The 26,395-nt window shown below is 37.6% G+C and overlaps 3 protein-coding genes across 3 annotated transcripts in view; 2 read left to right on the top strand and 1 right to left on the bottom strand.

Annotated features, from left to right (window-relative positions):
- The window catches only part of LOC139941857 (tyrosine-protein kinase CSK-like), a 28,111-nt gene extending 18,751 nt beyond the window's left edge, over positions 1 to 9,360 (bottom strand). Inside the window, exons 1-4 of the mRNA XM_071938489.1 lie at positions 9,236 to 9,360; positions 8,802 to 8,914; positions 4,420 to 4,569; positions 255 to 474 (exon numbers count right to left, since the gene is read on the bottom strand). Of these exons, the coding sequence (XP_071794590.1) occupies positions 255 to 474; positions 4,420 to 4,496 (297 nt within the window). The 5' untranslated portion in view covers positions 4,497 to 4,569; positions 8,802 to 8,914; positions 9,236 to 9,360. The remainder of the gene's footprint in view (positions 1 to 254; positions 475 to 4,419; positions 4,570 to 8,801; positions 8,915 to 9,235) is intronic.
- LOC139941858 (DNA-binding protein RFXANK-like) lies at positions 9,138 to 18,398 on the top strand. Its single transcript, XM_071938490.1, has 7 exons — positions 9,138 to 9,225; positions 10,331 to 10,701; positions 11,301 to 11,395; positions 11,924 to 11,990; positions 12,978 to 13,267; positions 13,775 to 13,922; positions 14,326 to 18,398. The coding sequence occupies exons 2-7, from the start codon at positions 10,371 to 10,373 to the stop codon at positions 14,376 to 14,378; spliced, it is 984 nt and encodes a 327-aa protein (XP_071794591.1). The 5' UTR covers positions 9,138 to 9,225; positions 10,331 to 10,370; the 3' UTR covers positions 14,379 to 18,398.
- A 1,238-nt stretch (positions 18,399 to 19,636) lies between these two features.
- On the top strand, positions 19,637 to 26,229 carry LOC139941735 (G2/mitotic-specific cyclin-B). Its single transcript, XM_071938351.1, has 9 exons — positions 19,637 to 19,850; positions 21,717 to 21,896; positions 22,223 to 22,315; positions 22,566 to 22,742; positions 22,983 to 23,141; positions 23,451 to 23,687; positions 24,178 to 24,321; positions 24,729 to 24,833; positions 25,257 to 26,229. Exons 1-9 carry the CDS (start codon positions 19,824 to 19,826, stop codon positions 25,356 to 25,358), a joined length of 1,224 nt encoding a protein of 407 aa, XP_071794452.1. The 5' UTR covers positions 19,637 to 19,823; the 3' UTR covers positions 25,359 to 26,229.
- The last annotated feature ends 166 nt before the right edge of the window (positions 26,230 to 26,395 follow it).

Genomic DNA, 26,395 nt, shown 5'->3' on the forward strand with positions numbered 1-26,395 from the left:
ACCCTGACATCACATTAGAATGGACTCTTACTGATTTGTACAATTGACAAGACACCTGGGGTGGATTTCACCAAAAGTTTAGACTATCCTCATCTCGAGTTGGGACCAGTTACTCGTCCAAACTTAGAACTAGCCGTAAGTTTTTAGTATCTCCTAGGACTAGTCCCAACTCTGTGTGAAATCGACCCCTGCACTGCTGTTTAGCAAAAAAAAAACTGCTTAACAAATTTTGTCCTTTGCAAAAGACAACTTACTGAAACTAGTTCCGGCAGGGAGGTGAAGTATTCCTCCTCGTCGATGGTGAGTTTTCTGTGATCGAGAATAACCCGATAATGCTCCACCCTGGAATCGATGCAGACACACAGGGTGTAGTCACCGACGTAGTGTGTGCTCTCTCGCACCAGGAACGTACCAGTCCTCCACGGCTCCAATAATCTTTCAGCTTCTTCTCTTGCAATCTTTCCGTGAAACCATCTGAAGAGAAATGCAAAAGCAAAAGTAGAGTAGTTAGGGTCCTGACATTTTGACACTAGCACAGAGTCTTTCTCGAAGGCTAAAATTACAAAATGATATGAGGAAAGAATGTATTTGCAGGCCTGATACATGTACTTTGCGGAGGCAATGAAGGCGATTGCCCCTGGTCATTGCCTTGGTGCCATTGAAATGTTTCAGTCCAAAATTTACAATTCCCTCATAGGGTGTCCTTTACCAAGGAGAAATTGACTTGGTGCCCTTGCCCTTTCAAACACTAAGCATACATGCCAGGCCAAGGCCAAATTTCATAGAGCTGTTGTACAGGACAAAATTTGCTTATCATGGAATTTCTTCCTTGATAAAAACATTTACCAATTAAATTTCCATTTATTGCATATTGCATGTTAATAGTATTCAGCTGTTTGGAAATTTGGTTGGTAATACTGTTTTTTATCAATAAAGAAATTTCATGCTAAGCGAACTTTTTTGTGCTTAGCAGCTCTATGAAATTGGGCCCTGGTGTAATACATGCCATGGACAATGCTAAATCAAGGAGATAAAAAATAAAAAAATACTACATGTAGTATTTTTTTTTTTTTTTAAATCTCCTGGATTTAGCATTGTTCATGGCAATAGAGAGGAAGTAATTGGATGTGATACAATGATGGTTTATGATGATGATGATAAACGCTGTAAAAGATGATATTATCAAGTGACTCATACCACATGGCATGTGTGATTGAAACTCTATCTGGTCAATTTCACATGTTATTTCTAGTTAGTTGGTTTTTGCTTTGGGGCGTTTTATGTTAGCATTTTGTCAAATACAGTCTGTGAAGGTCTTTCACTCGGCCCCAGCGGCCAGTCTATCCAGGACTGCTGGGATGGGCTAATCGCTTGCACAGATTCTTGTTCAGGAAGTACGTCATGTATGCAGTGCATAGAAATAACATGGTGCAATGTGAGTGTGATGCATGATGGAACTGCGCATTATTAAACCAATTACAGTGCATGATACGTTTGCCCATCCCAGCGCCTTTTGGTTAAAGCAAGGCGCTGGGTTCGAGCGAACGAAGGTCTACCCTTTCTGCTTTTAGCTTTCCTTACAACGTATTGCTCTAGTACAATGTAGTAGGCCTAATGTATTCAAGTGTTTAAAGGCAAAGCATTCCGTTGGTTTTTAGTTTTATGGTTCAGTGATTTTAATCAGAGCCAACACTCCCACAAAAGACATTTATAATGTATGGTTTCTTCCTACATTCACACCATGCAAAGCTTCAAACAATACTCAAGTGAATGTATTTTCTGTATTTTGTCGAGGTTTTAAAAAAATGCCGGTGTTGTTGAGAGCTAAAGAATGAAAAACAAATTTTAAAACCAATGATGTACATTTACAGTGTAATAACACACTATTGAAAAACATAAGAAAAGGAACTTCCTCGTACAGTTCATAACGAATGTTTCAAGCATTTTTGTAACACTGAAAGCAGAGCCGTAACTTCCTCTCTGATCTTTTTCAAAATAATTTCAAAAACTCCATTGAACGGGAAAACTATTGTGTGCACTGCAGCTATTTCCTCAAAGCTACCAAGGAGTCTGGGACTGCCCCAAACATGGATTATCTGCAGTCACTGGCCCATGAGGGTTTGCTTTGAAAGCATTGAATAATGAGAGAGCCCAGTGTTTTGTTAGGGTCATAATCAAAATAAATAATGGTTCCGATAAGTATGCCTCCCCCAGAACTATGATTATAGAGTCTATATTTGCTCACATCCTGGTGCCAATGATTTTTATGATTATTTAATTGTTTGAGACAAGGTTTTCATCAGCCGATCAGGAACTGGAATATTAAGCTATGAATTTATGAATGAAATTATGGTTCACTTGGTTCTTTTAAAATAAGTGTAAGTTGACAATGAAAATTTTCTGAGAAAAAAATTGTTTGTCTTTTTAACTACATGTACTAGGGAAACAGGGGATGAGTGTAAAGATGGTTTTGTTATTCGCAGGTTGATAAACCATTGCCTTCAGATATTTTGGAGAATGTATTTGCAAAAAAAATGTACACCAATGAACATGTGAAATGAGATGAGACTTACAATTAATAATGATAATAATAACAATAATAATAATAACAATAATAATAACAATAATAACAAGACTTGTAATGCGCATGTATCCACCCTGCTGGGTGTTCAATTATATACAAAAGTACATTTTAATAAGCAAAATACGTTTTACACAAATAGTTCAAAAAATCACCAATGTTACACTGAAACAAGAACAAATGGCCCTTGAACAAAACATTTAGCTGGTGGAATTTGAAGGGATGGCTTTTTTCTCTGAGATTAAGAACTGAAGAATAGATTGAATTTCACACTGTAGGCCTACTGCACTGCGAGCCAAACTAAGAATGTTACACATATTACATACATGTACCAGAGGGGACCCAACTGCTCAATGTTGTACAGGTGTACACACACACAAATGTTCAAATATACAGGCCTGCCAAAAGTAATGATGTGTACCGAATGTACATGTAGGTTGAACATAGTACACTTTAAAGCCATTGGACCCTTTCGGTAAACAGTGTTGTCCAAGGCCCACACTTAGTGTACCTCAACTTCTATATCAAATAACAAACCTGTGAAAATTTAGGCTCAATCGGTCATCGGAGTCAGGAGAAACCAACGGAAAACCCCACACTTGTTTCCGCGCGCTTCGCCGTGTCATGACATGTGTTAAAAATAAATCCGTAATTCTCGTTAACGAGAACTTATATTGTATTGCTGTTTTCTCAAAAAGTAAAGCATTTCATGGACTAATATTTCAAGAGAAGTATTTCACCATTGCCTTCTGTAAACCCTTTAAGTTATTTGTTAATCTGTGAACTTTTACCTTTTTTTCTGAACCGAAAGGGTCCAATGGCTTTAAAACAAGTTGTAAAGAATGTTCCGTGTATTTATGCCATGAACTGAGGCAACTCAAACAGTTGGTGCACAAACACAAGCATGTATAAACACAGGCCTTCATGTACCCAAAGTAATTTATGTCAGTTAGTAAGGGAATAAAAGGGTAGCGACAAGTTCTTACATGGCCGTTTAAAGCCGACAGGGTCGAATTGCCGTGTGATGAAGCGCACGGCAAGAACCTTGCAAGGTTTTAAACTGACGTTTAAGAACGAGTCTCTACTCTTTTATCCCCATTCATAAATGCCCTTTTGTTAAAAAAACATTAAAAAAATACAATTACAGACACTTTGACAGTTGAAAATTCGAGGTTTGAAATATTTTTTTCAAAAACTTTGTGAAGAGTCTGTTGCGCGTGGGTTGTGTGTACGCCAAAATAGATTACGCGCTGTTACTAACAGCTATGAATTGCGTTCCATGTGAAAATCTTGCGTGCTTGACACGTGGAAGCCAGCCAGTTATAAACACTGGTTATTATCAACCGTTTAAACACCCCCACGTGACGCGCTCTCCACCAATAGGAGTAGAGAAACTGTCAGGGGTAATTATGAATACAATGTAAAAGAGTTGTTTAGAATGATCCAAGAACTCACGGCATATTATTATCAACATGATCAACAGACCAGCTCCCTCTCACAGACGATAAAGCCGTAGCAAACTGCTTCCCTCCTGTCTTTCCCATGTTTCACAACAGCGACGACGTGTTAACCATCACACAGCAAATCTTTCAACATAAGTCCACCTCTCCGTTCCCAACGAGGACTCACGCTGCATCCCCTCCGCCAAGAAGCGAACATATGACAGACTTTAACAGTCAGTAACCCCTTTCCCCTCCCCCCAAATAAACCACATCACGATTGATCAAAAAAGAGGGCAGGAAACTAACTAAACAGTCGGGAAGGAAATTGGGCAGGAGACCAAAACAAGACAGCTAATTCCTTTTGTATTTTTAGCGGGTAACCCCTCCATGACTTACGGTTTATCGTCAAGTTTCACCTCTTCCCTCTGGGGTACCTCATCCCAACGAGTCACCCAGTTTTTCTTCTCACTCATGACTGGTTTAGCAGCTTCGGTAGCTTCCAATCAACATTGGGAGCCGTCTGAAGGGGGAGGTCTGGGATGGCGGCTGCGTTAATAAAGTCAGACAGAAAGAAGAAGAAAAAAACGAGAGGAAGATATTAATTTAAAGTGATTCAGACCTGTTCAACCGGAATCAATGTAAGTTTTATGACGTCAAAGTGACCAAAATATGATGGGCTAATTATAGCGTGGTTAATTGTCCCACTAAACTTAACTACAGACGAGGCTCTATCACACCACAAACTATTTTCCTCGTATAGTATATGCCCCAATCCCCAACCCACATCCCCATAGGAAGTACGTCCAATATGTTACTAACCTACATGTATCAAACCATGGAGGTAGTTCTAATATACCTCCATGATCGGTATTCGGTATGTCTCTTGCAAAAATAAAAACACACACCTTGAATTGTTTTTTATTAAAAATAATCACATATAGGCCTAATATTTGTAGTCTCTTGAGTCTAATTGGAAAATTATCATAAATTCCAAGTCTAGGGTTTATCAAGATTGAACTGTAACTTCAACTTTAACTTGGCCTATAGGTCTGACACTAGTTGACATGGTTTGAACTTACACTCAGATTTTACCTACATGCATGTAGCATGCTGCATGCATAATATTCAATTTGTCTGTAGCTGGTAGCTTAGTTGCGATAAAGTAACCCTCCTGCCAACGACAGGAGGATTTTGTGATCACAACTACTGGTAGCTGTGTACAGTCAGACAGTGTACACCTTGTGTCATGCCATTACCTACACAAACACTAACATTGTTATATTATAAGTAAACACTGTGTACTTTACTCTTTGGCCACTGCCATTAACCCCCCCCCTCAATACTTTACCAGTTGCTTCCTTCCCAATCTCCATTGAATGAGCCAAATCCAGGTACCCCTGTATTACAGTATCAGTAGGCCCTAGTAGCTACGGTAATTATTGTTTGCTTGGGGGGGGGAGCAAACCAAACCATAGGCCTAGAGGAGAGAGTTTCCTTCTCCCCTAAATGGAATTTATATTATAAAATGAAATTGAAGCATCAAATCACCCTGTTGTCTGTGATACTACACAATAGGCCAACATGGTGTGGACAGAGTTTAAAGCCATTATACACTTTCGTAAACAGTATTGTCCAAGTCCCACACTTCGTGTATCACAACTTATATATAAAATAACAGACCTGTGAAAATTTAGGTTCAATCGGTCATCGGAGTCGGGAGAACATAACGGGAAAACCCATTACTTGTTTCCGCGCATTTCGCCGTGTCATGACATGTGTTTAAAATAAATCCGTAATTCTCGCTAAAGAGAATTTATATTGTTTTAATGTTTTCTCAAAAAGTAAAGCATTTCATGGAACAATATTTCAAAAGAAGTCTTTCACCATTACCTTCTGTAAACCCTGTAAATTATTTGTAAATCTGTGAACTTTTTTTTTTTCCTGTACCTACATGTAAAGGGTATAATGGCTTTAAAGGCAGTGGACACTCTTGGTAATTACTTAAAATAATTATTAGCATAAAACCTTACTTGGTGACGAGTAATCGGCAGAGGTTGATGGTATAAAACATTGTGAGAAACGGCTCCCTCTGAAGTGACATAGTTTTCGAGAAAGAATTTGATTTTTCACGAATTTGATTTCGAGACCTCAGATTTAGAATTTGAGGTCTCAAAATCAACCATCTAAACACACACAACTTTGTGTGACACAGAGGGTGTTTTTTCTTTCATTATTATCTCGCAACTTCAACGACCAATTGAGCTAAAATTTTCACAGGTTTGTTATTTTATGCATTAGGCCTATGTGTTGAGATACACCAAGTGAGAAGACTGGTCTTTGAAAATTACCAATTAGTGTCCAGGGTCTTTAATGCCTACATGGAGTGTAAAGTTTTTACACCTTCCCCCACCTTCCCAACATGAGTTAGTGAACATTGACACCCAACACTTCATTACACTGGGTAGTAGTGTTAAACCATGGAGGAAGAGTTGACACAAGCTGCAATCTAAAAACACTGGCAAACTAGCATATATATATACAGTAATATGCTTAACTTGTTCTGTACAGTGCTTCAATGACATTGTAAGTGTACAACACTTTTTTTCTGCACACAGACTATACTAAATGTACTCGTTGCACTAAGAGCTTGTTTTCAAAACAGTTCATATTCCATACCAAGATTCATTTAAAGAAAACAATGCAGTCTGAGTCTATGCCTAGTGGCTTCATTTCAAATAACCATTTCCAGATGTCTCATCAATAAAGCAGCATTAAAAGGTAATTGAAAACATGTTTTGGGGAATCAATCATTCTTGAATTATTTTACAGTGAACTCAACTTGCCAATGTGAAAGGGGAAACACCAAAGGCCTGGTAACATTTTCTCATCGATAGTACGGTGTATGAGGAAATTATAAATTTCTGCTGTCGAGCATTTCGAGGGCATAAAGGGCAACAACCAGGGGGCATGGAGGCAATGGCCTTGGTTGCCTCTATGAAGGATCAGGTCTGTTGGAAATTTTTCCCAAAGGTTGAAACTGTGTTAAAGCATGTTAAGCTCCGGAAATCGCCCAAAAGTCTTTCAACACGTAGAGTTGCAAATATGCACTTGTTGAAAAAAGTCTGAATTGATTACTTGCTAATATTTAAATTTTGTAGTGAGCAAACCACCCTAATATTTCCATCCAAAATGGTTGGAAAAAAATAAATCCCGCCTTTTTCGCCAAAATTTTGTTTAAAACTGAAACTTGAAAGAACCTTCATTGAAAATAATTTTCCACTCAAATTATATACAAGTGAATTTATTTTACGTTAAAATACTTTTGAATGAATTTTTCAGACTGATTGAATAAAATGTTAGTGGTCAAGTGCATCTGCAATGCAATGCTCGACTGCACTTATTATTGTCTGCACATCAAATTAATTTGTTCATTGATGCACAGCAGACACAGAAAATAATGAGTTATATGATAATGAGATACTACAAATATGACACACTGTCAAAATGACAGCATGAATTTTGATTGTTGTAGTGTGTCAGACTATCCTGGGGAGAAGTTAACTGCTTATCAACTGAAAGAGCCAAGTTGCTTTTTATCAGATGGTTAATTTTCAAATGGACCTTGTTTCAGAGGTCTGTTCTGCTATCGTCAAATCGTTTAGTGGATAATATAGCAGTTCTAGGAGTAAGCCACGCCAATACTGTACACTGTATAAAAACTAACTTAATTAAAAACCCAAATAATTAAAAACACAATGATTATTTGGAGTACACGTATCATCAATTATTTTTCACACACAGACAATAAGCATTCGTACCATATCATTTCAGCGACAAACAGACAGTGTGACACATACAAATAACACAGCTTACATAATTTGCAAAAAATTGCATATTATTACATCAAAAATTAAAATGTGACATTGATTGACCATTTATGATTTTAATATTGGTAATTGTCATTGACCAGTCTTCTCATTTGGTGTATATTAGCATATATGCAATGCATAAAATAAAAAGCCTGTGAATATTTAAGCTCAATCAATTGGTCGTCAAAGTTGCGAGATAATAACAAAAGAAAAAACACCCTTGTCACACAAGTTGTGTTGTGTGCTTTCACATTCTTGATTTCGAGACCTCAAATTCTAAATAAATCTTAGACCCTCAAAACCAAATTCATGGAAAATTACTTCTTTCTCGAAAACTATGTCACTTCCGAGGGAGCCGTTTCTCACAATGTTGACACCATCAACCTCTCCCCATTACTCTTCACAAAGAAAGGTTTTATGCTAATAATTATTTTGAGTAATTACCAATAGTGTCCACTGCCTTTATTAAATTATAATGATTATTTATTGACCATGTTGACAGTTGACTGTTGACAACCTTTTAATTTAAGACCTCCAAGTTACAATGAATTAGGCCCTATAAAACTATAGATAGAGCATACACAGGAGATGACAGAGTGTACTTGCAGTTGATTTTCTCAATCAGTTACTTCCATAATCAGAGGCAAAGTAAGGATGGGCGAAGGGTCCAATAATTTTCTTATTTCCATGGAAATTCTGAATCTGACCGAGTTGAGCGAATTCGGCTGCTGTGCTGCGTTGTGTAGCACTGTAGGTCAGTGATGTCATGATCATGAAATGATGCACTCGCCGGGCCTCACGCATTGATTGATTGGTTGCAATTATTAATTATTTTAATTATTTGTCATCCTCAATTTAGTTCACTTTTCATCAATAATTTCACTGCAAAAGAGAAGAAATCATACTCACGCAAATAAATAGCACTAAAGAAGTTTGCGGTCGTGCCAAATCACCTCGCGTGTGCTAAGTCCAGATTTTTTTCCCTGCATTTATTTATGTCAGTCAGGACTTCCGCGTTCCATCTATAAATTAATTCATCAAGAAGAAAAAAAATTCAGAGAATAGTTTAATATTAACCCTGTTCCCAGGTTGAATTCACTGCATCGGTTTTGGTTAGATTTCGAGGTATTTAAGTACGAGGTTGATTTTGTGTCAGGTATCCAACCCCCTTTAATACGTTCAATCTTAAATATTTTTTATCCTGACGGTACCAGACTACTCATAAAAAAAAACAAGAGTTTTGCTATCTCTGAATGGAACAGCTGGTCGACAACACCAAGCGAGAGGTTCGAGAGGCGGCTGGAAAAGTCCGCAAATAGCGGCCATAAAAGAGGTATGAATACCTTCGTTATCACTATCAATGTATCGACTAAATTATAGGTAATTGGTTGCATGTGTAGAGATGTGGAGAGTGATTGTTTTTGCTAGCTACCACCAGAGCCTTCTCTCTGTTGCTGCCCGAGCGTTCATCCTGCCTTTTGTTTGCTGAGTGAACTTTGTTGTTGCTTGTTGAATTGAAAGAAGGGCAAAGGGTACTCCTAGAACTATTTCGGTTTCGTCCGGCTATCGTCTCCCGTTACGGGAGACGATAGCCGGACGAAACCGAAATAGTTCTAGGAGTAGGCAAAGGAAAGCCACTGACTGTGCATTGGATGGGGATGTCACCTGTCCAGATGTCAATGTGATGTCAGTCACGGTGGGTCTGTTGCCGGGTTAGAGAGTACAGTCAGTGGACAAACAATTACCATGGAGCTGTTCCGTCCCAACTATAGTTTGGGACGATTATCAAGTTGGGCCGGAACAGAGCTATTTCTACCTCCATGCAAATAATATTAATTTTGTGTAGGCCTAAATTAAACCATTATTATAATTAATTTCAAACATCAACAAGACAAAAGAAAAACTTTCACAAGGACTCAATTTCAACATGTTCAAGGAGAACAAAAATTAAGATTTTAAAGTTAAAACAAAATTAGTGAATTGTTTGTTCGCTCTTTTTCTAATGTTGTGTTGTTTTGTTTTGGGGTTTTTCCTCCTCTCATAAACATATTCATACCCTTTTTTTTTTCTTTTTTTTTTTTTTTTTTTTTTTTAAATCATGTTTATGCTAATTGTTGAGGGGTGAGGAAGCATGGAAGTCTTAGGTGTCGTTGTGTTTTTATTTTATTTTTCTAATAGTTATGACTGATCTCGACCCCATTTAATTTTAACCCATTTTCACCACCCACTTAAAAGTATCGAAAAACCCATAAATTGTCCAGAAATTTAATCTCAAAAATAGTTAAACTAAGACTCCAGGAGAAGACTTGGTATATTTAAGGCTTACAAAATTCAAAATCAAATTTATGGATACATACTTGTTTTTCTAGCTGTTTTTCTTTCAGGACTACTTTTGTCTTTTCTTCAAAAACTTAACCTTCCATCTTTTTAATTGTCAGATGATTTCTAGTAGTTGAGATTGAAGCAGTCTCGAAAGCCATGGACCAAGATCGTCTTCACACCATCCCTGTAGTTCCCAACTCCTCGTCTGCACCAAATCAAGTCTACCCTACAAGCTTACACTTGGTCACCAGTCAAGTTCCTATGGCGGGTTACCACCACCAGACGCACCAGCAGGTCACTGTGATGTCCGATAATAATAAGGGTCAGGCAGCGACAACGATGCTCAACATACCCATTGATTATAGCAGCCGTCCGGCCATTGTACACGTCCAGCCCTCCATGATGGCAGTGGACAGAGTGCTGAATTCACTCAGTGACCAGGACCAAACAAGCTCGGATCTGGAAGTCCAGTCTGTCATGTGTCCAGGTACATGTATATCTTCTTCTTCCTTTTTGAGTGTGCGCCTTCAAATGATCAAAGATTAACGCTCTGGCAGACATACCTGGGCAATGAGTGTGTACTGGGGTATTTTACATGCATTGTTGGTACACACAGCTTTATGTTCCATCAGAAGGACAAATCAAATAATGGTTAAGTTTCCAACTTAAAGACACAAGCGTCACAACCGGGACTCGAACCCACACTCTTCTGAAATGAAGCACCAGAGCTTGAACTCGGTGCTCTTAACTTTGCCACGACACGCCACACCTCAAGTAAACTCTTGAATTCTCTTTAAGTCTGTTAAATCCACAGATGAGATCACCCATAGGAAGGAATGATTCTGCCTCAGAAAGGGTCTTAGCCAGACTCTACAATGTGCAAGAGGATAAGGGAGGCCCCCCCCCCAAAACCCCTTCCCCATACATAGTAGCATTGCCATTCGGCACAGAAAGCTCTTTATAGAAACCACTATACCAACCTGATCTCAGAATTGTATTATATAAGCAAACACCACCTTTCAACAGTTGAATAAACAATCAAAATTGTAGTACACTGTCATAAAATCTTCCTCTTTTTTATTTCAGAGACGAGGAATTTGTTGCCGACCTTGAAGCAAGTTTGTCCGAGTAGATCATCATCATCCAGTAAATCGAGCAAGTCCAGTTATTCCCCAATGAGGGTAAGGATAATAAACATTTGTAGTATACAGGGTGTTTAAAAAAAAAGCTATACACATTTGAAATGGCTGCTGATTAAAAAATATATGATTCTAGGGGAAAAGGTTTATATGTATGGATAGCTTATGGACTCGACTTTCATATGACACAAAACAACTGAAAATAATTAATGCTTGGGTGAGTCCTGCTCACTTTTGTACAGGGTATGAAAATTAGGTTTCCCAGGAATACGCCAATTTGTGAGAGGCAAGTCCTTTGGAGCTTACAAAATTCAATCCAAGATGTCGGCTGCTTAATCTTCAGTGAGCAGTGCTCACCCAAGCACTAATTATTTTCTGACTTTTTGGTGTCATGAAAGTTGAGTCCATAAGCTATCCATACATACAAAACTTTTCCACCAGAATCATAGTTTTTTTATTCGGCAGCCATTTCAAAAGTGTATAGTGTTTTTTTTGAGAAACACGGTATGGCCAAAACTCAAACTGATCTTTATTAAAAATTTGTTTTTTTATCTTGTTTTTTGTCTAAAGTTGCAGATAACAATGACAAACACCAAGCGAGGAAATATCCAGAGTGTCACGCCAACCAGTCTTTATAGTGAGTTTGGAAGCTACCTTTATTAGTTTCTGAGAAAATAGAATTAGCTGTTGCAAACTGCTTACTAACCCAACAAAAGGACAGGTGCAAAAACAAATAGTCAGTGGCATGATGATTCGTTTTGACCCTAGAAGAGTCTTGCTCAATGGCTTATAATGACAATGCAACAAAAAAATAAACAGGTATACTGGCATACCTGGTATACTGGTGCAATAAAAGCAATCAAGTTGAAGTAGAAGATAGAGATGAAAACACACAGAGAATGCAGGGGACTATTGCTGGGGATGAACAGGAGGAGGGTAACAAACAGGGGGTTGGTGGAAGGGGCTTGTTTGACCACAGGACCACAGGACCATCTCCTCACCTGGAGTTAATGGGTATATTGTGAAGATAGAGATGGTTCTTGTGATTGATTAATACTCTGATGGGGGTACATACTAGGTAGAGATTGTCGATCTGAGTGGTAGCAGCCTGTACGCCCATTTGGCTGGCGGTGCTGCATACTCCCAAGGAGCTGAGAGTGGTGCCAGGAAGGCCCAATGCAAGGAGCTGCTAGAGTGGTGCCAGAAAGGCCCAATGCAAGGAGCTGCTAGAGTGGTGCCAGGAAGGCCCAATGCAAGGAGCTGAGCATGGTGCCAGGAAGGCCCAATGCAAGGAGCTGAGAGTGGTGCCAGGAAGGCCCAATGCAAGGAGCTGCTAGAGTGGTGCCAGGAAGGCCCAATGCAAGGAGCTGAGCGTGGTGCCAGGAAGGCCCAATGCAAGGAGCTGAGAGTGGTGCCAGGAAGGCCCAATGCAAGGAGCTGCTAGAGTGGTGCCAGGAAGGCCCAATGCAAGGAGCTGCTAGAGTGGTGCCAGGGAGGCCCAATGCATTGAGCTGAGAGTGGTGCCAGGAAGGCCCAATGCAAGGAGCTGAGAGTGGTGCCAGGAAGGCCAAATGAAAACCTCAGTAAAATAAATACTATTTTTTTATATCCAAAACCTACTCAGATCTGTCAGTCCATCAGCTTGCAGCCCAAGGCGAGATAGCCACCATGGATGAGAAACTCCAAGAAGAATGCGAGTTGAACGAGTCCGATCCGTTGGGCCGTACCCCGCTGATGTGGGCATGTGCTCACCGGCAGACAGATATTGTCAAGTATCTCTTGGGCAACGAGGCGGACGTGATGCGGGAGAGTGATGAGGGGGAGACGGCTCTGGCATACGCAAGCAGCTCTGGGTGTCTGGAGATTGTCCGTTTATTGCTGGAAGATGGAGCAGATGTCAACAAACTTGATATGGTAAAAAGCTTGTATACATGTATTTGTCTTTTGCTTTTTCATCTGACATATCGTTAAAGTTTCTTGTTTCAGTTTAGCATTTAACTAATTTGTACACCGGCTGAATATATCTGTGTCTTTGCAAACCCATCAATAAGTGTTTGGGATTCTTTTACATGCACTGCCTAGTTCATGGAGCCTAACAGCCAAAGGAAATGGGGTTTAGGCAAGTATCGTTCTCAGGGCCCAAAGTACCACAACCGGGACCCACATTCGATTAGAAACACCAGAGCTTGAGGTCCAGTGCTCTTAGCACTGAATATATTTGTGTCTCTGTAAGCCCATCGGTATTTTTAAAGCGAACTATCGGCTGTGTTAACAAGATTTAGGAGTTTTCTCTCAAGATCCCGAGGGGTTGAAGTGAATGATGAAAAAATACACAAATCAGAGCGTGTTAGAAACACTGCAGTTGGCGGATCACAATCTGATATTTCTAAACGACTATCTTGAATTTGATTGATGTTTAAGAATGAGGGAACGCCATTGCTGTACGCAGTCTACAATAACCATCCACTGTGTGCCCGCCTGCTGCTAGAAGCCGGTGCTGACCTGACCGTACAAACTGAAGGGGGACATTCACCGCTGAGTCTGGCTGTTGCTCTAGGTTACAGAGAAGGTAATAATTGTTTGATTTTTCTGGTAATAAAACTAAGGATGCCTCCTAAGAGAACTTAAAGGCAGTGGACACTATTGGTATTTACTCAAAATAATTGTTAGCATAAAAACTTACTTGGTAACGAGCAATGGAGAGCTGTTGATAGTATAAAACCCTGTGAGAAACGGCTCTCTCTGAAGTAACATAATTTTTGGAAAGAGATCATTTCTCACTCAAATATTAAAGAATACTTCAGGTCTAAAGACTTGAAAATGCATCTGAAATCTTCCTTTTTTAGTGGCGGTGGGACCCTGTACTGTTTTTACTTTTAGGAACATATGTGTGCAAAAAAACTATTACGTATTTGTCCAGCGGCAGTGATCAAAGTGTCTCATACATCTTTCATCTTTCGTTTCCTTTCCAGTACAACTTGCCATTGAGAAACACATGATACAACTTCTTCAAAGCTGCACATGATGTAGATGCTACCCCTTGGACAGCAAGTATCCCACCCCTTACACATACCAAGCCCCACCCAGTAACAGTTGACCCCTTTTTTATCATCCCAAATTGTCCATATAATCCATCCACTGCTTTTTGCCTGAGTGACATTGTACATTTGTAAAAGGCTCAAACACATCAAGTCAACAAAAAGACACCGAGACGAAAGGTCCATGTTTTTCCACAGTTGAAACTGTTTCCCCCATTTGTCCACAGTTAGAAACTGCAAATAAAAATGGCCTTGCCCTCTCAAAAAATGAAATTCAGGGATGCAGTTATTGAGCCAGATGTTACACTCCTGGAGGGCGTTTTGGCGACCCCAACCAATTGGTCATTGGTTGAGCGTTTTCACTTGTCACGGTTGAGCGCGGTGACGATGCTGTTCAGACCAATCGGTAACCGACTTGTGGACTCTGTTGGGCTTTGGTTGGGGTTGCCAAAACGCACTCTTGAAGCCACCAGGTGCCCTGTGCTTTTGCTGTGGTGCCCTCTGCAAGATTCCAATACCAACTGACATTTTTCCCCAAAATTGTCCCTTACCATAGGAAACTTGTTGAGCCCCTTCAAGAACAAAGTTCAAGGCTTGATAAAGTGTCATGTCAGGGTCTCAAACCCACACTCTGATGATTTGGCTATCGGTGATTTGAATCTGCTGAATTTGGTGAATTGAACCGCACATTGGTCATAACAAAGCAATTTTCGTTCACAAAGCATTTTATATTGCTTTAAGAGGTTGTTGCTAACCAGTGACATGACACTTGTTGTGAAATCAAATAGTAGAAGGGTAAACCAAGGTATCCGAATAAGCATGAATGATTTTATGAGGTGAAATGCAATATTGACAGTGTGTGGCATTAATATATAATAGCGCGGACAGAGTTAACAAAAAAGGCCTTGTATTTTTCCTATCTGATTTTCCCTTTTGTTTGCCCTCAGAAAAAAACAGCAAAGTTGTTTTTAAGTAGCATGACAAGTCTTTAGAACCCTTTCCCATATGCACATACAGGTCTGCCCTTGTACTAAATAAAGTATTCCTACGTTTTTTTCAAGGGCAAAATGTTATCCTTAAAAAAAACTATTCACTCAATTGGAGATCCCTGAATTAAAACAGCAACTATTTCCTCAATAGTGGTGACCCTTCATTAACCTTATACAACCCTTATTTGACCTTAGACAGTTTCTTTAGCTCACCACATCTTTTAGGATCAAATGAAAGCAGACCTTGTTTGGATAAAATATTTTACAGACTTTGGTAAACTAAATTTTAATTTATCAGTTTCTTTCCCTTAGAATATAGCAATTTTGTGTCAAGTATTATGTGCAACCCTTTGTGAAAATGTATAGTTAGAATTTGTTTATATATTAGTGTAACCTTTTTGATAAGCAATCTCCTGTTGAAGGGTCAAGTTGGTCTTTGGAGTTCTAGGATTGAGGAAACTTGTGTACGTTTAACAGTAATTATATTATTTGATATACACATTCATGTAAAGGTTTTGTAATATTTTGCTCTCGTTTAGTTACATTATGAAGTATTAATGTTCTTTTTGTTTGTTATATAAGCAAAAAATGAATTCCAGGTTTGTTTTGATCTGTGTTGGACATCAGGTAAGATTGTGTTTTACTGAAGATTGCCAATGGCAGTGAAGTTGCAATAAGCCTAGTGTGTTTGATTGAATAACGTGTGGTACAAGTTTACTGCTTAAATTTTAATTTGTCTGTCTATAGACCTTATGCATTGACGTCATCCAGCCGCCATTTTTTAGGTCAAACGGTGACAAAACAATCGAAACGCACATAGATTGGCCAATGAACAACCTCCTTTTGACCTCAAGGCGAGGGCGCCGTACTGAAATGACGTCATGTGCATAAGGTTTATAGAGTTGCTACATGTATGTCAAATGTTCAGGGGCAAGCTTTTGTATAGCAACCTCCAGATGAGCAAACCATGGTGCCATTGTGCCATACACATCCATTCAAAATGTTGTATGGGTTTTCGCTGTCTCTTCCATCACTACACAAAAGCCTGCCCCTAAACATGTGATATAGCAACTGTGTCTATAGTCTGAGGATTTCAAAGTTAAGCAGTAACTTGTGACTGAGTGAGTCATTCTACCAGACATTATTCAAATGCAACTCGCACATCGGCTTATTGATTTTAAATTAGTGCTTTCCTAGTTTTAAAAAAGTGTAGGCTTGAAATGCCTTCTTTTTGTTTTTTCTTCAGAAGGGCATTCCAGGATGTAAGGTTTAATGAACGATATTCGGTGAAGAGCAATTGTAAAAGAAAAAGTTATTTTTGATGTGTGTTTTAATCTGGGATTTTTATTTTAAAAGGTTTTTTTTTCTCTTTTTTTGTGAACAAAGAACAATTATTTAAAGTTGGACTTGAATCTGCTACCTGTGGTTTAACATACCTGCGCTCTACCAAGTGAGCTATCTAGCTGTAATGACAACAGCTTTCCTTTTTTGCCTCCATGTTTGTGTTGAGGTCCCTGTACCAGAGAGTAACTAGGAAGGTGGGCTTGAAACCTAAGCGAATAATTCTCAGGATTTTGCTTGTATTTTGTGGATTGTTGTGTCGGTATCCATAATTTTAAAAAGATACAAACAATGTTAGTGTTGTTTGCGTAAAATAAAAATTCTGTATTTTATTAAGAAAAAGTGTAGAACAATCCAATAAACAAGTTGTACAATAAAAATTAATGTAGATTTGCAGAAAAGACCATGTCTACAATAGTCTCCTAGAAGTATGCATAGTTATTAGAAGAACGAGCGGAAAACCATTCATATCCATAACAGATTAGACACCCGATTCTATTTGTACCTCTTAATTATACTTCTGTTCTGTTTATTTTACGTTTTTATTTATGTATTTATTTATCTATGTAAGATGCTATGTCAGATTTTTGGCCCCAAACATTAAAAAATATTTTTTTTTGAGTGAATAGTATTTCAAAGAGTATTACCCGCTCTAACGAAAACAAGTTTAACGTTTACTTTTAATGGTCAGGAACCATGACAAAAATTTAAAACGTTTCTTATAAAACACAATAGAATTGGTCACGTGATATTTTGTCGGGATCCGACAAAAACTAATTTTGAGCACTTTATTTCACTGCTTCTAATAATTGGCAGACTTTTTCGGGCAATGACTCAAATGAAAGCTTGTAACTTTCTGGACCCCCATCAAAATACCTATTGAATTTTAAATCAAAATTTTTGGATCAAATCAGCCAAAAATCTGACATAGCATCTTTATTTATTTATTTATTTGTTATTTATTTGGGGTTTTGGGGTTTTTTTCCCGTTATTTACTTATTTATTTATTTTGAAGTTGTGCGAAGGTCATTAGCTGATTTTGTGTGTCCTTAATCCAGTTTTCAATGGAAATAATATTTTAAAAACAACAAAAAGTTGGTGCTGATATTCGTTACCTTTTGGAGACCAAGGACAAAATAATAAAATACAACAAAAGGACTCCATAGGGACACTCTAAAGACCAGGGTGCTCCACAAGTATTGTGTGTACAAAGTCTATGGGAACATCTTAAGTACAGGAACAATGGAAAGAACAAAAGATGTCTCCACACGGATGCATATTTCAGGCTTTGGAAACTCCTTAATTTGCTGGAAGAGCATTGATAAAGAACTGCTTCATTTGAGGCATTGTTTTGTTTCTTCAGCACACAGATTACACTATGAACAGTCAAAATCAAAATTTGGGGAAACAAGTTTTGTTATTGTTTTATTGTTATACTGAATAACCCTTAAGTTGTTCAATATTTTCATTGGAAGAATAGGTAGGTAAGTTTGCTTTGTATTAACTTTCAAAATAAACCTTGTTGTTGAATAATTAAGTATAAGCAAACCAGGGGCCAAAGTTACGGCTAAGAGAATTAACTGTTTTGTAATCAGAAATATTTGAAAGTAGTTGGTAGTGAATTGTTTTTAATAATGTACATATTGTGAGAGTAGGCTTTTGTTGTTTGTAAATACATGAAGATAACAATAGCTGAAATAAAGTATATATTTATTTTGAATGAAAAAGGTTTGCGTTGTCATTGTTTTATTGTCTTCTGAAGAGTCATAATAAAAGGAGAATGTTAAAGCCCAACTTTGTACTGATTTCACCCTGAACATAAATTAAAACCCAAATAGCCCTTTCCAATTGCTCAGAAAATGTGTTGACTATTCATAACATTAGATGGTTTCAAACAGTTAATTTCCAAACAATTTTTCAATTGGGCAAAAGGGTCGATCCAACCCTCGCCACTCTACCCCTCCCAAAAAGTCCAAAAAGACACCAAAACAAAAAAATTATATAAATTATGTTAAACTAATTGAAAGTTTACTAGTTTATAATAAAAACGAAAAAGTTTATAAAGTTAATTACCAAAAAATAATCAATTAGACAACATCAACAGTATGAATTGCAAAAGACAATGAATTTGATGTTATAAATACCAATTTAGTTTGCCATCGGTGCAATTTTTATACAACTGATGATGTTACACAACTTGTGTGATTGGTCCAAAGCTTGGACAAGACTTTAACATTTAAATTGTAACCCTCCGGAGAACGTTTTGTTTTCTTCGTTTGGCTATCAGCATGTGTTTTTAACAGAACCACGAAGAAATGCCAGATCACATTATTATGAACAACTTGATAGACAACTTTTTTTTAATCGGGAGCCATACGATATGCAATGGAATGGGACTACGAAAGGATAAGAATTTTTAAAATATTTTTTGAGAGAGTTATGCAATAAAAAAAAATTGTACGTTTTTCTTGCCCAATGCTCTTAAGAGGGAAATTCCTTCATCCATCCCAATAATAATAAAGCGCATCTTTTTGGGGACTTTTAAACAACGCCCTCTTTCGTTTCTCTATACATAGTGGCATTGATTTGCATCGGACGATCGCTTTCCTCAACTAAAAAGCACAAAAAACACAAAAGAAGCACCAGCTGATACAGAATAATGATGAATAAAAAAACCTTGTCTGGACCTCAATGAACTACGTAATACGCTATTTACAGAGCGTCACCTTTTGTCACACAGGTCACAGTTACCACATCCCTACTCATGAAATGGAAGCTCCCTGCCGTATCCAGGGCGTTGCATTCTCGCACCTGTGTTGATGCAAGATATTGACCAATGAACGATCGCGGCCAACATTGACCTGACGAATCACGTTCCTCCCGCGGTTGTTTCGAAAGGTATTTAGTGCGCAGCGAATCTAGATTTCATTTGCACACAAACACACGACGTCGAGTTATCAGCATTTTATACGAAACGTGTTTACAGATTTAAAGCCCAGCAATCCTGAAATATTTTGTCAACTATAACGGCTTTTATTTAGAATTAACTGAGGAAAGGTTTCTGCTCTTTTCTGTTTTGAAGAAGCATAGCATTTTGCTGAAATGTCTCTGAGAGTGAGAGGAAACACGGTAAGTATTTTGGGGTCTTCGAACGAAAAATGTATGTCGTCATCCATTGCATTTGCATTGAAACCAGTGACCATGCTTTCAAGAGATTAAATAAATTATTTTTAATGTTGAAGTTTGTCTGGTGAACCTTTTCTTGTCTCCCCATATGGACTTGTTTTTGTTGATCATGGTACGATTGTGTATTACTGTTAACTCATTGTAACTTATTGCTATTTATTAAGGACATAAATACAACCCTTTTGAATTTGTTTACTTTTTCTTTTTTTTTTCTCTTTTTTTACACAACAAATTAATACAAATTTTGTCACAAATGTTAAGTTTGCCATGATAAGAACCTTTTCTTTTGTCTCCTCGTTTTTAAATAGTTTTGTAAGCAGTTAACTGTTTGAAATCAAATTATTCTGTCATCAAAAGTTGGAACTGGATTTCGTTTAGTGAATTTTTCATCAAATATAAATAAAATAGTTCATAAATAAAATATTTATTTAAAATTGGCGTGTTCTTGTTCCATTTCAAGACTCCAACCATGCCAGTGAACATTTTGTACCACAAATACAGTCGTTTGACCAGTTCTGGATCACTTTTTGAATTCACATTGTTTTTTGTTGCAATCTCTTTGATATTTTAAACAAAAAAGTTTATCAGTTTACCTAAACATGACATAAAACTCACCAAGTATTCACTGACAAAAAAGATTAGTTCTTTTGAAGAGGCTTTAAGAAAAGTATTGTCACCTGTTTGACCAGTTCAGGATCAGTTGAATCTATTCTGAATCAGTAGAGTGCCCTTTATTGCAAACCCATACTCCCATTCAAAAAACTGTCTCTCAAGGACACAAAACTTCAGAGGTGTGTTGGCATGGACTTGGACTTCCTTTCTTTAGTGAATGTCATGCAAGTGTCTTCAATAGCAGCGCAAAAACCCAGTGACAAAACCACAAAACAACAGCAAAGGCAAATGAAAATGTGAAGCGAACCTAAAAAGCATTATCGACCCCTCCAAGTTTAAATTTCTCAAAAAAAAAAAAATCTAAAAGAATTTGTTGAAGTAATGTTTCTCAAAATCATCTGAATAAACTTTCTACTGCAGTAGTATGATTTTACCATACTTAGTAAGTTAGTGCGGCACCATTTGACGCAATGAGATGTTGAGTGATCCCCAACTGGTCAAGGGTAAGTTGCCCCCCTAAAGAAGATTTTGGTAACTTCGTCTCCTCAAAAAAACAAGATGTCTGCACAGTATTTACAGGAATGTTTTTTAACACATTTTTATCATTTTACATAAATATTTTTTGCCCCGGCACTCCAATTCTAAAGGTAAGAAGTTTTAACAGTGTTTTTCAACCAACATTTTTAAACAAAAAAATGATAAATTTCGCAGACAACCTTCAGGAAAACAGCCATAATTTATTTGCTGATGATGTTTGGCACCTTATTTTGGGTTTGTTGGTTTAATGGGTGTTAATCTTCACATTTATCAACAGAAATTGGTAATAATGAGAAGTGATATAACTATTTGGTTATTGCAAAGTTGAAGTGATCCCGAACTGGTCAATGATCCCGAACCGGTCAAATGACTGTATTTAAATTGTACACCACCAAAACGGGCCGAATTCCACGTATTTATAGTGAAATTCCTTGCAAAACCCGCAAAACCTCCCTTTCTAAGAAAACGCCCTCTTGGAAATTAATTTTTAAATTAATTTTTTTTCTTCTAGTATTTAATTTATGAACGAGTTAAGTTTGTTGTGTAGGAAATAATAACAATTTAGGAAAAATAAAGCAGATATAGCTGGTCTAATTGTACTTTTTTGTAGTCTAAAAAAAGACGCTTTTTAATCTTTTGCAAATCGTTTTCTTTATTCAGAATCTTCTTGGCAATGCCAAATTGGGCCTGTTGAATGGCGAGAATGTCGACTCTAGGATCATGGGCAAGATGGCCACCAGAGCATCCTCAAAAGGAGTCAAGTCGACCCTAGGCACAAGAGGGGCCCTAGAGAACATCAGTAATGTGGCACGCAACAACTTGCAAGCAGGAGCTAAAAAGGTATCGCCAAATGTCTTATAAATTGATTCCAACTGCGATAGATAACGATGTTTCCTAAAATAAAATAACAATGACAGCAAGTTAAAATTAAAAATTTGACCTTTTGGCGATGATCAATTTGTAAATAAAACTCATAGCAAAAAAATATGGAAATATTTTCCTGTTTTGTTAACTTGTTTGTTTTGACAAGACAGACAGAAACAACAGATGAACAATTAATAATTGACTCATTTGCAATCATCACTTTTTAAAAACAATAGCCAGCAGTGGAAATATTGTTTCCTCCTTTTTTATACTAACCTTTCTTTTGTGACTTTTTTTTTTAGGAGTTGGTAAAACCCAAACGAGGGATGACTAAATCAAAGGCTACCAGTTCACTGCAGTCTGTCATGGGGCTCAATGTTGAACCAATGGAACAGGTGAGGAGAACAACTTTTCAGCAACAAGTTTACATATGAACCAGTCTACAATTTCCCTCGTATAGCCAAGCAAAATGAACCGGAATATCATGATTTGCTACTCAATGTTGGCATTCAGTGTGCACAAAACAAGTTTGGTCTAATTATTTTGCAGCTGGATGAAATCGTTGAACACAGGCTGATTTTAAACATGGCATAATGTTCAAAATATGCAAATATTAAACAAGGTTTTGTTCCCTCTTGTCTCCAGGTCAAACCACCACAGTCACCAGAGCCCATGGATATGAGCGATATCAATACTGCGTTGGAAGCATTCTCACAGAACCTCTTGGAAGGAGTGGAAGACATTGACAAGAATGACTTTGACAACCCACAGCTCTGCAGCGAGTTTGTTAACGACATCTATCACTACATGAGAAAACTTGAGGTATATTCCCCAACATTTTGTAGAATTACAGTATACGTCTGACTAAATGTTTTTCCGATTGCATACCATATTCCCAAACCTAGTATAGTATTCCATGAAAGTTTAATGAACATAAAATGTTTGTGAAATCCCATCTTATTCTTATGGTGTATTGTGTCTCTCTATTAATTAATCTTTTGCATTGTCGATCACTATAGTGTCTTACACGTGCTTAATTCATTTGAATCTATCTCCACACAGCGTGAATTCAAAGTGAGGACAGACTACATGACGATACAGGAAATCACAGAGAGAATGCGCAACATCCTCATCGACTGGTTGGTCCAAGTCCATCTAAGATTCAATCTTCTACAAGAGACTCTCTTTCTCACCATTCAGATTCTGGACAGATACCTAGAGGTATGATAAGTGGCCAATCAAACTGTCTTCTTATTCCCTTAGTTTTCTGCAATACTACATGTCACTTCTCTAAACACTACTAGTGCTTGCTACATTTGAAGCATTTTTATGTTTCCAAGCACACATTACACAGCCAGGCATGCAACTTATCAGCCGAGTTCCTCTTTTTCTTTTTAAAACAGTGCCATAGAAAACTGAACAAATGCATTACAAAAGTCGAGTGTGATCGGTCATTACCTCTTTTTTGGCAAACAGAAAGTTGCATATCAAAGACAGCTTATCAAATTTGAATCCTTCCTATACTTGCAGGTTCAACCCGTGTCCAAGAGTAAACTCCAGCTGGTTGGAGTAACGTCCATGCTGATTGCAGCCAAGTACGAGGAGATGTACCCACCAGAGATTGGCGACTTTGTGTACATCACCGACAACGCTTACACCAAGGCACAGATTCGCTCCATGGAGTGCCATATCCTCAGGAGGCTGGACTTCAGTCTCGGCAAACCACTCTGCATTCACTTCCTCAGACGCAACTCAAAGGCTGGAGGGGTAAGATATTATTTTACAACTGTCTCTTTGGTGTTGGCGTTTTTTTTTTATTTTTTAGTTTCTCTTGGTGGCACTACACAAATTTTTCAGAAATTAAGTTAGTATGGCTCTATTTAAGAACATGTCCCAACCTTGAACCTGTGTCTTTGTCAATCCTTCACTTTGGTCCATCTTACTGAAGTATCTTGCACAGTAGGTTCCCCGAACCACAGCATTTAAAGGAGTTTAAAGTTCAACTTCAGGGTGTCTTGTTATTAATTTTATTTGACTTAACCTGGTTGTGATTGATAACACTAATAGATCGCAAAGATACATTTTTGACAATACTGTACAAGTTTGAAATTTGGGCTCCTCACGTTGAAACTTCTGGGGGCTAAGTGAAATGCAAAGTTAATAGCTCAGCAAGGCCACTTAAACTACAAAATATTTATAAGAATTATGTACATGTATTTATGAATGGTTTTTTTTTTGTGTACTTTTCATACCACAGGTCGACAGTCATAAGCACACCATGTCCAAGTACCTGATGGAGCTAACTCTACCAGAATATGCATTTGTCCCATATGACCCATCAGAGATTGCCGCAGCTGCCCTTTGCTTATCCAGTCAGATGATTGAGCCTGACACAGAATGGGTAAGCTATATCAAGTGATTCATAAATTTACTCTGTTTTTCCCTTGCAAAACTTTACAAACATTTACTTTCCAGTTGTTGATGAGGACTTTAAACTGCATGCTCGCAAAGAGTCAAATTTTTTATCCCGAGCAAAGAATTAAATCAGTCTTCTTTGGTAGTTCAGTGTTGGAATGTATCCGAAGGGTCTATGGACAAGTGAAACGGCTGATAAACTAATAAAAAACAACCTGCCTTGTTTTGTTGGCTAGTCACTATAAAATGTAAAAGCAAATCCTGTAAATAAATTATAAAAACAATTTTTCTTATTTTGAAAATGTGTGCTCAGCAGAATCAATTGATCAATACATTGAAATGAACTACATGTATAATGAATAACTTTGATGTGCCATTGTTTTGTTTGTGCAGAATTCTACACTAGTCCATTACAGCGCATACAGTGAGGACCACCTGATGCCTATCATGCAGAAGATGGCACTCGTCATCAAGAATGCACCAACATCAAAATTCCAGGTACTAAAGATACTCAATACTTAAGTGACCCTTAACTTTGGTGTTTAGATTGCCTTGCGGCTTCTTACACCAAATTGAAACATGTGTGTAGTTGAAGCGATGCAGAATGATTTAATCAAGAGCTATCTTAAAATTTGTTGGTTTCAAAATGCTTACATGGTAAACACTTTTGCACACAGTTGTGGGGACTTGCTATTATATTGTCTCATTGTTCCTTTCTCTAAAACAACCCCTTGTGATATGCAGTTTAACAAAAACAAAACTTGTTGGTATCTTTGGTCCATTGTGTAAAAGTCCCAACAGTGTATGCTCTACCCATGCACATTAAATTGACAAGCATGTGAATGTTTTTTTCTTGGGGTAAAACTTTTTCTCTCTTCCACTACATTTGTCTAATTGGCTCTAATTTGTGTTGTTTCCCAGGCCGTCAGAAAGAAGTACTCGAGCGCCAAATTCAGGAATGTGAGCACAAGCCCAGAACTGAGGTCTTCCATCGTAATGGAGCTTGCTGAACAGACGTGCTGAGCATAGATCCCTCAACAGTTTCACATTCTGTACATAGTATGTATATCATAGAGTAGTATTGATTATTGCTGAAGATATTGCCTGTTGACCATTAGTACAAGCCAGCTACAAGAACACAAATTACGATCTAATAAGAGTTTAAAGTTTGAGCTGACATGGCCATCAAAGCTGTAGTTTTGGATGATAGATGTATATTTTTTAAGGCAGAGAGGAAATTGATGTCAATAGCTTGGGTTTGAGAAGGTACACATCGCGTTCAATGCTAAAGAAATGGTGGATAAGACAATCTAAATTTATAGCGAAATCCAAATTTATAGCGAAATCCAAATATTGTCTTGGTGCTATCCAACTATTCTTCTTGGTATTGATCGATTGAATTGAAATGAATGCCTGTGCAATGAAATGTATATAAGCTGAACAGCTTGGCAGAGTCCACTCATTTTAAACTGAATTATGTTGAGTGCTAAGGGGGGGTTTTAGAAGCAAAGTAAAAAACGCTATATTTGTATTCATCATTGCTCAAAATACAAACTATTCTGGTATAAAGGGCAATGTTACAGTTTTATGAAAGTTTTACGACTCATTAACTTTAGTTTGGCTTTAACCTTGTCTATTGCGATTAATTAAATTTTTTTTTTTTTTACTGTGTTTAACATATATTTGCGCAGAGGTCTGTTAGTTCCCCACACAACTTCAGACCAACCTTGTTCATGTTCAGTAAATTAAATTTTAAATTCACCTTTTCATTTTGGAAAGATCATGTCCAAGCTAATTTTTTTATCGAGGACGGCTCATAATTGATTGTTGTATTTTAATTAAAAATTATTGTGATGTATTTGTTCGTTGTAAATAAAATGTTATTAGAAATTAACTTGGCTTGGTTTCCAGCTTTGTTTTTTTAAAGTTACTGTCTAGTTTCAGTGGACGCTCACTCCCTCCATTGGCCTGGTATTGGCGTTTAAATTGTTCCTGTGGTTTTTTAGTGTATTTCCCCTAACAAGATCAAAATACTAACTTGGTATGCTGTATCATGTTTT

The sequence above is a fragment of the Asterias amurensis genome, chromosome 9, assembly GCF_032118995.1.
Source record: "Asterias amurensis chromosome 9, ASM3211899v1".
Classification (NCBI taxonomy): Eukaryota; Metazoa; Echinodermata; class Asteroidea; order Forcipulatida; family Asteriidae; genus Asterias; species Asterias amurensis.